The sequence below is a fragment of the Priapulus caudatus genome, unplaced genomic scaffold (genome assembly GCF_000485595.1).
Source record: "Priapulus caudatus unplaced genomic scaffold, Priapulus_caudatus-5.0.1 Scaffold577, whole genome shotgun sequence".
Lineage (NCBI taxonomy): Eukaryota > Metazoa > Priapulida > Priapulimorpha > Priapulimorphida > Priapulidae > Priapulus > Priapulus caudatus.
In genome coordinates, this window is record NW_014577638.1 from 104,973 (window position 1) to 117,244 (window position 12,272).

At 51.1% G+C, this 12,272-nt stretch overlaps 1 protein-coding gene across 1 annotated transcript in view; it reads left to right on the forward strand.

Annotated features, from left to right (window-relative positions):
• The window catches only part of LOC106811807 (protein IWS1 homolog), a 46,626-nt gene that overhangs the window by 19,420 nt on the left and 14,934 nt on the right, over positions 1-12,272 (forward strand). The window contains exon 2 of the mRNA XM_014815527.1: positions 10,857-12,100. Within this exon, the coding sequence (XP_014671013.1) occupies positions 10,897-12,100 (1,204 nt within the window). The 5' untranslated portion in view covers positions 10,857-10,896. The remainder of the gene's footprint in view (positions 1-10,856; positions 12,101-12,272) is intronic.

Here is a 12,272-nt window from a genome sequence, read left to right on the forward strand (position 1 = left end):
AGAAAGAGGGGATGGACACCACGCATGGATATATATATGTATGTATTGTATATGTATGTTATATATATATATATATACCTGATATATCACTCCTGATATATCCTCCTGATATAGAGACTCATTATCTCATTATATATAAAGACTCTCTATTATGGACTCTTGATATATATGCCATTGGTACTTTACAGAGACTTTCTATAATTTTTCTGTTCTGCCGCACGTGTGAAATCATTGCTAGACATCCTGTGAAGGTTAACTATAAACGGTGTGTTTCTATTAGAGCTGCTAGAGGTAAAATCATATCACGTACTACCGTCTTTACTGTTCTTTCACTCTGAGATGATTCGCTGACAACAACAATCATATTACGAAATGGTTTTACGCCAACCTAAATTTCGTTTTAATTTTTTCATTCAATTACAGCAACGACGTGCGTAAAACGAATATTCTAAACTACTTCGTGTGGTGCAGCGTGAAGGCGCGGCCATTTTCCATTTACCACCTTAATTTCTACTCCATATACTCCCCGTTCTCTCCGTCTACAATTTCCCTCTGCAATACAAAAAGAAGTTCCCCCCACCCATATCAGTTAAAACGCTCGCACCGATCGAAACTCATTTGTTTCACTCACATCGACTGAAAAAGCGTTGCCCCTGACAACAACTGACCCGTCTTCCGGTAGCGCATAAATTGCTACCTAACTTGTTTTTTACTCGATTATAATTTCATTGCAGTACAAAGCGTTGAAAGTTTTTTTTAGCGTATGACGTTGGTGTGATCTTATTCGCGTAAGTTTACACGTGTATGAGTTTGGTGTAATTCTCAGGTTATAGAGCTAATGGGGTGTCTGTATATCTGTTGCTACGTACCCCACCACAATGATTGCATTATTATAATATAAGTAAACCTCGCGCAAAGTTAGTCGATTAAAAGTTAAAGCTAATGTTTATTATCTCTCTGCTTCCCTCTGTCCTTGTGTCTGTCTACCTGTTAGTCCGTAGTCCATCTGTCTGTCCGTCGGTGCGTCCATCGACTAGCAGTATATAAAGATAAGATAACTGTAATAAGTATATAACTGTACTTCCATCAATAATACATTGCCTCCAAAGAGCGTTTTGTCGAGTGTTTGGAATACGTCGCTTCGCTTCAGTCGCCATGAAACTCGCATTTTCTCAGCACCTACACATGTCGACAGTCCGTCACCAGCCGTCTGCACAAATCGTCTGACATTATTTATGATTGGAAACCAACCGATCACCGAATAGAGCGATGGAACTGGCTTAAATGTCCGTCCGAGCATGTTCGCGTTTATTTTTCGTGTTCTGTGAGCGATTGCAGTAGTCGCTGGTCTGAGACGGGAATGTCATAATAGGACGGATACCGTAGGTATATGCCATGGTTAGTGTTACTATCAGGGGTTTTTCTCGGTGCATGCGGGGATTTAACTAAAACTAACAACCAGATTTTCTCCGAAACTTGCACGCAAGATATGTTTAATGACGTCATCAAAGTATTGTATCGAGTTTTGAGTAGAAACCATTTCGCAAATGTTAACAAGCAGGCAGCGAGCGTGAGAGAAAGGTTGGAGGAGGGGAAAGATAGAACGAGCGTGAACGGGAGAGGGGGAAAGGAAGAAGGGAGGGAGGTGGGGAGGGAATGAAAGAGGGAGCGAGAGAGAGAGGTATAAAGCAAGAGAAGTAGAAACGGGCGAAGGAAAGAGAGAGAAAGAGAGGAGGCGAGAGAGAGAGGAAGAGAGAGAGAGCGCGAAGAGAGAGAGAGAGAGAGCGAGCAGAGAGAGAGAGGAGGAGAGAGAGAGAGAGAGAGTGAGAGGAGAGAGAGAGAGAGAGAGAGAGAGAGAGGAGAGAAGAGAGAGAGAGAGATGAGCGAGAAAGGAGGAGGACCGAGGAGGAGAGAAGAGAGACGATGAGAGAGAGTGGAGATGTGACGAAGGAGGACGAGAAACGAGGGCGCAGAGGAGAGAGATGAGAGCAGAGAGATGAGAGAGAGAGAGTGAGAGAGAGAGAGAGAGAGGGAGAGAGGAGAGAGGAGAGAGAGATAGGAGCAGAGAGAGAGAAGAGAGAGAGAGGGTGGTGGAGAGAGGGAGAGAGAGAGAGAGGTGAGAGAGAGAGAGGAGAGAGAGGGATGAGAGACGGGAGAGAAGAGATGGAGCACGCGAATAGTGCAACGGCGCGCGGTGGCCATATTGAAGCTTTCTGCATCTTATACACTCGCAGCCAGTCCCTACAGAGTAGCTGAGGAAGTGAAGGGCTAAAAAATAAGTGTTCAAATGTAAGGGCTAATATATAACCGTAGCATTTATCATACATGAAAAGCGTCACGGCAAGCGGTCGTCTCTAACGAAACAGCGATAATGTCAAAATCCACGAGTTTGAATTTCCGTAACTCTTTGGCTTGATATAATCTTTCCCGTGAATAGCGTAAACCGTTATATACCTCCACCACTGTCACGTCGCATGCTACGAAAAACTCCACATTAGTTTGGAACACACCATGCGCAATATCTCTGATGAAAACGCGTTTTCCATTATAAGTAATAATCACGTCTCGATAAAGTCCAGTTTGCGACTCGCGCGTTTTCATCGTCTTTTTTTTCTGTAATAATTACTAAGCTTTCAGCTTGCGAAAATAATTGCTAAACGCCTCATTCCCGCGCTCCAACTGCAGAGAAATGCAATGCATTGCCCGCCGATCGCCCTGTATGTCCAAGTGTATTTATCCGGCTATGGTGATAGCGCTAGTACATTACATACAATAGCCATCGTACGTGCCTATCGATTTACTAAGAGGATTGAACTAGCTGCGACGTGCCCTACTCTATAGTCCGCTCTGCTCGACTCTCTGGACTAATGCAAGAGAGCGATGAGAGAGACAGAGAGACAGAGAGAGACAGAGAGAGAGAGAGTAGAGAGCGTGAGAGAGAGAGAGAGAGAGAGAGATGAGAGAGAGAGAGAGGAGAGATGAGAGAGAGAGATGAGAGAGAGAGAGAGAGAGATGATGAGAGAGAGGCAGAGATAGAGTGAGGAGAGAGAGATGAGAGGCGAGAGAGGGAGAGAGAGAGAAAGAGAGAGACGGAGAGAGAGAGACAGCGAGAGAGAGGGGGAGGGAGAGGCTAATTTATAATTCTTCGATACAAACGCTAAAAGACGCTGACCGAAAAAAAAGGCTAAAGGCGCCATCTGACTCTGGTAAAGTGTTAACGGATTTTGAACCTCACACACAGCAAGGCGACGGCTGTTTAAAGAAGAGGTTGTTCGCGCAAGATGCCCCGCTCGATGCTCACTGCGCATGCGCGGGTTTGTCACGTCGGCCATTTTGGTTTCTCCGCGGTCATTTTGAGGACGGGTGTCTTTGTATTCAGCGTCATGTGGCGGCGCCATCGGACGCTACTGTCTTTATTTGCGAAGGGCTAAAAGAGAGTAGAAGAGTCAACTACAAAAGAAGTGTAAATACTCACAGGGTTTTTATTCTGCGATGTAATTGATTAATTAATTTGCAGGACTTTAATGAAATTGGGAATAATTCACGACCCTCTCATAGACCTCCCCCTCCCACCCCGTCCAACCCGACACACCTCGTCATATATCAAAGGCTATTCTACACACACACATCCACACACACCACATCACACACACACACACCAGCACACAGCACACACACATCACACACACACACACACACACACACACCACACACACTCACACGCACACCCGCACGTCCTACTACAGCATCGCACGCGCCGCGCAATATATATATCATACTATATATGATTTATTTTATTTCATTTTTATTTATATTTCATATATATACGCGTCACGTTCATGTCTTACACTTCGCCGCTCCATTCGCCCGGCCCCCACACACAATCGCCGATTCCAACCCCGTCGTTAGGGTGTCGACCAGTAAGCGGCCCAGCGGTGAAGCCATGAAGTATGCCGCGCCGCCTCACTCTCACCACCACGACGGGCGTGCGATTTAATAAGCACTACCTACCTCCGCCCACTGATTCGGTGTCTAACAACAGACGCCGTGACGGTTGATACGCGGACTTTGATTGAAAGGCTGGCTGGTTATGTTTTCGAACTCTTGATCCGTCGCAGATTTAACAAGATGATCAGGGAAGAATACTTTCTTGCAACGTTTCCAGAGCGATACACGTTACACAGCAGAATTAACCACTTACATCACACGTCAAATCACTTACAATCACAGGAGCCAACACTACGATCACAGTAAAACACTTTACAGTCACAGGAGCCACACTTACATCACACGTAAGAAACACTACTTCACAGAGAGCAATACTACATCACAGGAGATACACTAACATCACACAGAAAAACCACTTATCTTTATAGGCTAGGCACACTTACATAACAAGAACGACACTACGTCACTCGAAAACTGGTATAACACAACAAAGTTTACAAAGTGACACTACATCATCGTTATTAGCAACAGTTCCTTACATCGCATGCGGGCGCGTCGGCAAAACCGATCGTCTATTGCTGACTTCATGCAACTCTTCTACTCCATCCTCATTCCTGTGATGAATATACGCATCCGTGCGGCTTATATCGACATTTAGCAAATAAGTTCCGTATTTTCATACCCGGCGTAGATGTACATATAAATATGTATGTAGTGTGTGTGTGTGGTGCGTTGCTGTGGGCGTGCCTGCGGTGTGATGTATGGTATGCTGAATGCGGTCATGAGGTGACAGTCCTCTTGTGGTCGTGGGCTATCTATAGTTAGAGCCACATACAGAGATTTGCAGGGCATTCTCACACGCTCACATTAGCCCGCGTCTCTGCCCGATATAGTGACAACACACGGCCTCACCTGTGCATATTCCACCGCGCTGCTGCGTGTAAGTCCCTCAATTAGCTTCGTATCATCGCGTCCGCTCAGAGACAAGGATCGTTGAGTACACAAGGAAGTCTAAATTGCGTTCGTCGGTATGACCAGGTTCATTTTTCACGCGACGGAGATGATACCGGCGATCGAATTGAACTATAGAACTCTGGTATTGTATCGCAGGAAGAATCACAATCGCTTTTGGGGAACGCAATTCTCTCGAGAGGGACGCATATGTATATTTATGCCGCGCTTGCCGGCCCGGTTGCGGATGACGGCGTGTAAAACACGTACGGCTGTCTGAACCAATTTATAAACTAGCGGCGACATACCAAGTCCATTGTCCCGGCTTGTCACTTATTGCCACTTACATCGATCGGTTGACAACACAAGAAGCAAATGCGCTCGTATCAATTTTTCACGACGGGACGCGTACGCATGTCAATATATAACGTCTTATTCAGGGGAAGGACAATCTCGCTTGTTCGGAACGGAATTTCTCTGAAGCGGCACGAATGAATATGGCGTGATGACTGTATTACAGCTTCACGTGAAAACAATCATTGGTATGAATTAAGGAATACCAACATTTCAGTGTCAGGATGCCATGGAAGTGGATCGTCTGCCTGTGGTGTGTTGTGGGGGGGCGGGATCGGTCCTTGGGAAAATTGCTTGGGAGACACTAATATATTGCAGAGCCGTAGGCTGAGCAATCTAGGGGCGGGGGGGCAGTGAGCGCACTCCAGGATTTCTAGGCAGGGGTGAGAAACAGGTGGGGTCAGGGTTCTTTCTCACAGGAAAATCTTAATAATGTAGATCGGCAGAGATGGTTATTTGAGGCACTTTGAGTACGTTGTACCTGCCTTCATTCTGACGTACGACAAGTTTAGTTTTTAAGTTTGCTCTAAGATCTAAGGCGGGCAGGGTGCCCTCCCCCCCCGCCGGGCCGCATGGCTGTACGTCCGCTTCGTTATTAGGGAGTATTAGGTGGTAAGGGCGTACCGTACGTTTTGGCGTAAATAAATCTTGCATCACTCGTTCGTTGCGTAGCCGCTGACCTCAAGCGGGAGATGTGGGTGCGGGACTAGCTATCACTCGCTATCAGTATGTCGATACATTTATTGTCATCAGTACCTGTAGCTGAATACCACGTCCATTGTATCTCCTAGCGCATCGCAGAGAGACAAACGTAATATGTGATCATGTCGCATGACAACTACTCATCTTACACTTGAGTCTGTGATATTACAACTCTAGTTCCTTATACTATTCGCACTACCTAGCAGTCTCAATCGTATCCACTCCCTACTTTTAGACTCTTTCTTCGTGTCCAGTGCGCTTTCTGGGTAGGAGATCCTCCCATCACCGTGGTTCTATTCCGGTATGCTGACGGAGGAGTCGAGTAGTAGTACAGCTATACATATAGAGACCCTTTCGCCTTGCTCTCAGGCATGCTTGTCTTACATAACATGCTGAAGCCCATTCGCTTTTGGTGGCGCTAGAGGCTTCAAATTCATGCGCCTTCTCTTTTTTTACCCTCGTTCTCACATATTCCTACGGGCACGGTGAATGTCCCCTTTCTCCGCCTCTCTCCGGCTCCTCTCCCCGCTGCTCGCTTCCCCTCTGCCTTCCTCCTCTCTTCCTCCTGAGCTTCTCCTTCTTCCTATCCTCTGTCACTCGCCTCTCTCCCCTCCAGCTCCCTCCCTCCCTCCCCCCCCTTCCGCTGTCGCCCGCTCCCGCCCCCCCTTGCAGCCGTAGGCCCGTTTTTTTCCCCTGTCGCTCGTCCTTCTAACCGCGGGGCGCGTTTTCATAGCCCCGCACCATCTGCCTCTTCCCTCCTCTTCCCTCTGTTGCTGGTCCTCCCCTCCTCCTCCTGGCGGCGCTCCTTGTCGCCCCTCCTCCACTCCGGGGCCACGGCGTGGCTCTCTCCCTTGCTCGGGGCGCCGGTCGGCTCTAGTCCGCTCCCAACCTCTCTCCTCCTCCTCCCTGTTCTCTCGTAGCCCTTCTTCGCCTCTCTTCTTCCTTTGCCCCATCTCCCGTCCCGCCTCCTCCCTGCGCCCGCCCCCTGCCCTCTGCGCCTGTAGTTCTTTCCCTTGTGTGCCCGCGTTCCCCCTTCTCTCCCTTTTCCCCCCGTCCTGCTGCGGGCGCGCACTCAACCTCTCTCTCCCCGCCCCCTGTATCCCCGTCTTCTCTACCCTACTCCCTCCCACTCTCTCGCTTTCAGGCCTCGGCTCGCTGTCCTCCCCTCTATCTCTCGTACTCCTCTCGCCACTTTCCTCTTCTCCCTCCACCTCTCTATCCGCGTCCCATCCTTCCCGCTCTTATACATCCTCTCCTCCGCCTTCTGGTCCTCTCCTCGTCCTCCTCCCTTCCTCCCCGCTTCCTACCCCCGCCGTGCGCCTCCTCTCTAGCCTTCCTCCCCGTCTCTGCTCGGTCCCCCGCTTCGGCCTACCTCACCTCTCTAGCTTCCTCCCTCTGCGCTCACTCCTCTCCAACCGCCACGCCTCTTCTTTCTCCCTCATTGTCCTCTCCTCTCTCCCTCCTCCCCCCTCTCTCGTCTTTCTCCTTCACCACGGCTGCCCCTCTCTCCCTCTCCTCCCTCGCCGTCCCTCCGCCGCGGCTGTTCCACTCTCTCTACCTCTCGCCCTCTCTCTTCCCTCCCCGTCCTCCCCTGTGCTCTCCTCTCCTTCATTCCTTCTTCCCTTCCCCCCCCCTTCGTACTCTCCCTCCTCCCTTTCTTTCTTCCGCTCCCTACCTCCCTTCCTCTCCTGCTCCTCCCTTCCCTCCCTCCCCCTTCCCTATCCGCGTAGTCTCTCCGTCCCCTCCTCCTTTCGCCGCTACCTCTCTCGTCCTCTTACTATCATCGTCTCCCCGTCCCCCCTTCCCCTCTCTCCTTCCTCCCTTCTCTTCTCTGCTCTTTCCCTCTCTCCCTCGTACTCCCCCTTAGTCTGTCCCTTCCCTCCGCTCTTCGCTTTCTCTCCCCTTCCTCCTCCTCCTCCCCTCTCGCCTGCTCGTCTGTCTCCCTATCTCGTCCTCCTTCTCCTCCCTTTCCTCTCCCTACGTTCTTCTCTTGTCTACCCCCTCTTCCTTCTTCATACCGTTCCTTCCCTCTCTCTTCTGCTCTCTGCCGTCGTTGCTCCTCGCCCTCGCCCTCGTCTCGTTCTTCGTTCCTCTCTCCCCTCTCGCTTCCCGCTTTCTTCCCCTGCTCGCCCCTCCTCCCGCTGTGGCGCTCTCGCCCCTCCTCTACGTCTCCCTTCCGTCCTCTTCTCTCCCCTTCCCTCTCTCCGCCCCCTCAACTGCCCTCCCTCTCCGCCCTCTTCTCCTCCTCCTCCTCTCTCTCTCCTCGTCGTTTCCTTCTATGCTGCTCCTTCTCCCGCTTCTCTCATCTCCCTTCCCCGTTCGCCTGCCGAGCGGTCCCCCGCTCCTCTCGTACTACTTCCCTCTTTACCCTCGCTACGCTCCCCTCCCTACCTTCTCCGACTCTCCCTTTCCCTTCTCGCTGCTTCTTTCCTCTCCCCTCCCCCCTCCCCGCCTCCGCATCCTTCTGACTTCCTACTTCCCCTCCACCTCCTCTCGCCCTCCCTGGTTGTTTTCTTTCCTCTCTGCACACTGCTCCCCAGCCTTCTCGTCTCTCCGTCTCCCCTCTCTACTTCCATGCTAGCCAGGTGGTTTGCGCTAAATTACGTATCGCACGCACCGGATATCGGTACTTTAACAAGCATTTACTCTCTCTCTCTCTCTCTACCTGAACCACAAATACGTCTTTTGCAATAATTCTCTCACGATGACGTAAATCCAATATATACGCAAATCCGGTCTATAAACACTCCCCGAAACAATTTCCAATCAAATATGCAGCTCTTCCGGTCAATAAACTCCCTCACCGTAATATTCCAATCAAATATGGCGGCTCTTCCGGTCTATAAACTCCCTCCCCGAAACAACTCAATTAAAAAATGGCAGCACATCTGGTGTGTGACATGACGTCACCTCTTACAGTAAACTTGAGTAGCACAACCCGCACTACTCGCATCGGATTTCGTCTTCCTGTCGCTCGCCCCCCCGTCCCGCCGCGCCCGTCGCGCCCCACGCGTACCGGGGGAGGGGGTGGAAGACCGTGACGTAAACACACGGGCACAGGTGCGTGCCGTAATGAGCCGTCATTTAAGCGGCAATCCCCGCTTACTACCCGCAGCCTTGTCTGTCTGTCTGTCTGTCTATCTGACTGTCTGTCTGTACTGTCCGTCAGTCTGTATGTGCTGTCACGTCCGTCTGGTCCTCTGTCGATACTGTCGCTACGTTCTGTCTGTCAGTCTAGTGCTGTCTGTTCTGTTCCTGTCTGTCTGTCTGTCAGTCTGCCGGCTTCCTGCTGACGCTTGTCCGGCTACGCTAGTATCGGCAGGCTGGTCTGTGGATCGCATGATGACTGCGACAGTACAGCGGCGATGGCAACATTGACTGTCGTCAAATGCGGGGATGTTGCTGTAGGGGAGCGCGAGGTGGCCAGCGCATGCCGCGCGACAAGACCCGGTGTGCGAACACCTGGGCCGGAGTACTATCTCCGTATATCTATCTTTTCCAGTCCCTCTCTCTGCTCCGCGCATTCATCTCTCTCTCACTCTCGCGTTTAATATTCTCTCTCTCTCTGCTCCCACAGGGTTTTCCGCTCTCCGCTCTCTCTCACTTTGTCTCTCGCTCTCTCTTTCTCTCTCCTCTCTCTCTCTCTTTCGCCTCTCTCTCTCCATGCGTTCTCCCTCTCTCTCTGAGTCTCTGCTCTCTCGTTCTCTGTCGTTTTCATCTCTCTCTTCTCTCTCTCTTCTTCTCTTCTCTCTCTCCTCTCTCTCTCTCTCAGCTTTCTCTGCCTCCTCCACCCCTATATTATATAATATATCAGTAAGTAGATAATAGGGAATATTAGGGAGTAGTTCCTCCTATTTATTACTTCTGATATTACTATATACTTATATATATATCAAGAGTGCCCATAATAGAGTCCATTAGATCTCTATGTATGCGACGCTTCGATATAATATATATATTATATATTACATACACTACCTACATAACTATATATTAGCAGTGCCGCTTTCAGTGTAAAACGTAAGCGTTGTATATTGGCGTGGTGAGACGCCCCCCCCCCCCCCCCCCCGCCTCCACCCCCCGCCCCCCCCGCCCCCCCCCCCCCCCGCCCTTGCTAAGGATGACGCCAGATACGTGCCATGCATGCGTGAATCCGCATGCAGCTTCACTCGATTGGTGCACGTGTTTTGCAAATGGGGTCAAAACTGATAATTTACTCCGCTAATCACGCCCTGTTCACCAACTATGCGACAATCTTTATCTCCTCGTGCCTCTGTCACCGGCGAGCACTAGTACGTCTTTAGCTCGCTATGCGCGTGCCCTGTCACCAGCCATGCCCCCGTATATCGTATGTCATTTTCACGGTCCCTTACCCCTATGCCATACCGCAGCATCGCTATCTTTCTCCCCCCCCGCACGCCCCTATCACCAACTATGCACCGCCACAAATCTTTTTTCGCTCCCGCCGTTGAGTCTCACAAATCTCTCATATACGACCACATATTTCAAGTTCCTACTCTTCTATAACCATGATCGTTTTATCATCTTGCTCACTGGGGCCGGAGAGTACCCTCTCTCTATATCTATTCTCTTCCATCGTCCTTTCTTTCTCTCTCTACCTCTCTCTCTCTCCTTTCGTCTCTCTCTCTCTCTCTCTCTTCTTCCATCCTCCTCTCCTCCTCCTCCATCCGCTCTCGGCCCTCTCTCTTCCCTGTGTCTTTCTCCCTCTTCTCTATTCTCTCGTCTATCTCTCTCTCTCCTCTCTCTCTCTCTCTCTTCTCTCTCTCCTCTCATCTCTCTCTCTCTCTCTCGTTACAGTATATAGTGCTAGTTGGCCCTGTGTAAAACCACAACAGCGCACATCTATTATATATCTCTCTCTCTGTGTGTGTGTGTTGCAGTATATGGTGCTATAGTTGGCTCTGTGACGGAGTTCAGCCTATGATCATGGGGCGTGCGTCGTGCTCTCTACGTCTGCTCATCTGTGCCGCTGTCGTCGTCTCACACGTCAGCTCGTACGCTTACACGTTCAGGAAGCGACGCGACGACGCAGGCGTCGGATTACTGTCCGCGTTCCCGGACCGGTTCGATCCGGATTCCGAGATAGAAGACAACGGCTTGCGACGCGCCCTCGACGTCATCGACGTGAAACGAAAGAGCATCGGTGACAGCTTTCGCGAGTACGTCGCTGCCGCCGCCGCAGCCGACGCCGAGGACGACGGCAGCGACCTCTACGAGAGAGCAGTTCGCAAGAGGGCGCTGAGGAAGAAATGGATCGCGAAGAAGAGGTACGCGGAGAATCGTGACGACGATGACGTCATGCGTGACGCAGTCAAGACGTCGCTGCTGCGCGAGTTACTGAGGAACAGCGCCACCGAGCGGGAGACGGAAGCGAACGAAATCGGCGCCGAACAACTGCGCAGAATATTCGAGGACGACGACGACGATGACGATGATGATGACGATGTTGAACGTAAGAGGAAGCGGTTCATTGCGAGGAAACGCGACGAGGCAGACGACGACGATGACGTTGACGACAGCATGATGACGCTGCTGCAGAGCGCCCGGATGTACGGGAATGACGCGGAGGATGAGCGCGGGGAAGCGGAGGAGGAGGAGGAAGAGGAAGAGGAAGCAGAGGCGCCATCTGCCGACGAACTAACGCAGTGGATGCTGGACAGATATGAAGGTCGCATGGCTGGAGCGCTCAACGACGAACCACGCACCGAGGATGATGTCATCGACGACGACGATGACGATGACGCCGATGATGATTACGATACTTCGTCGGCATACACGAACAACATTCTCGACACTCTGGATCAGATATCGGACAAGGCGCTCTCTCGCGCCCTCTCTCTGCTGCAGGAGGCGAGAGGAGGGCGTCTGCCGGGGGAGGAGGAGAAAGAGGAGAATCTACCGGATGAGATCAGGATGCTGCAGCTTGCTTACAATGCCGAGAAGCTGCACAACGCGATAGAGGAATACGACAACGAGAAGGAGGAGGAGGAGGAGGAGGAAGCGGTGGAGGAGGGAAGGGATGAGGATGATGATGAGGAGGAGGAGGATGAGGATTCGTCGAATTTCGTCGATTATAAGAGAATGGCTCGCCGACGAAAATCAGAGGATTGGAGTTCCGCTAGAGGTGTGTACGCGTGCGTGCGTGTGTGTGTGTGTGCGTGCATGCGTGCCTGCGTGCGCGCGCGTGCGTGCGTGTGTGTGTACGTGCATGCGTGCCTGCGTGCGCGCGCGTGTGTGTGTGTGCGTACGTGCATGCGTGCCTGGGTGCGTGCATGTGTGTGTGTGTGTGTGTGTGT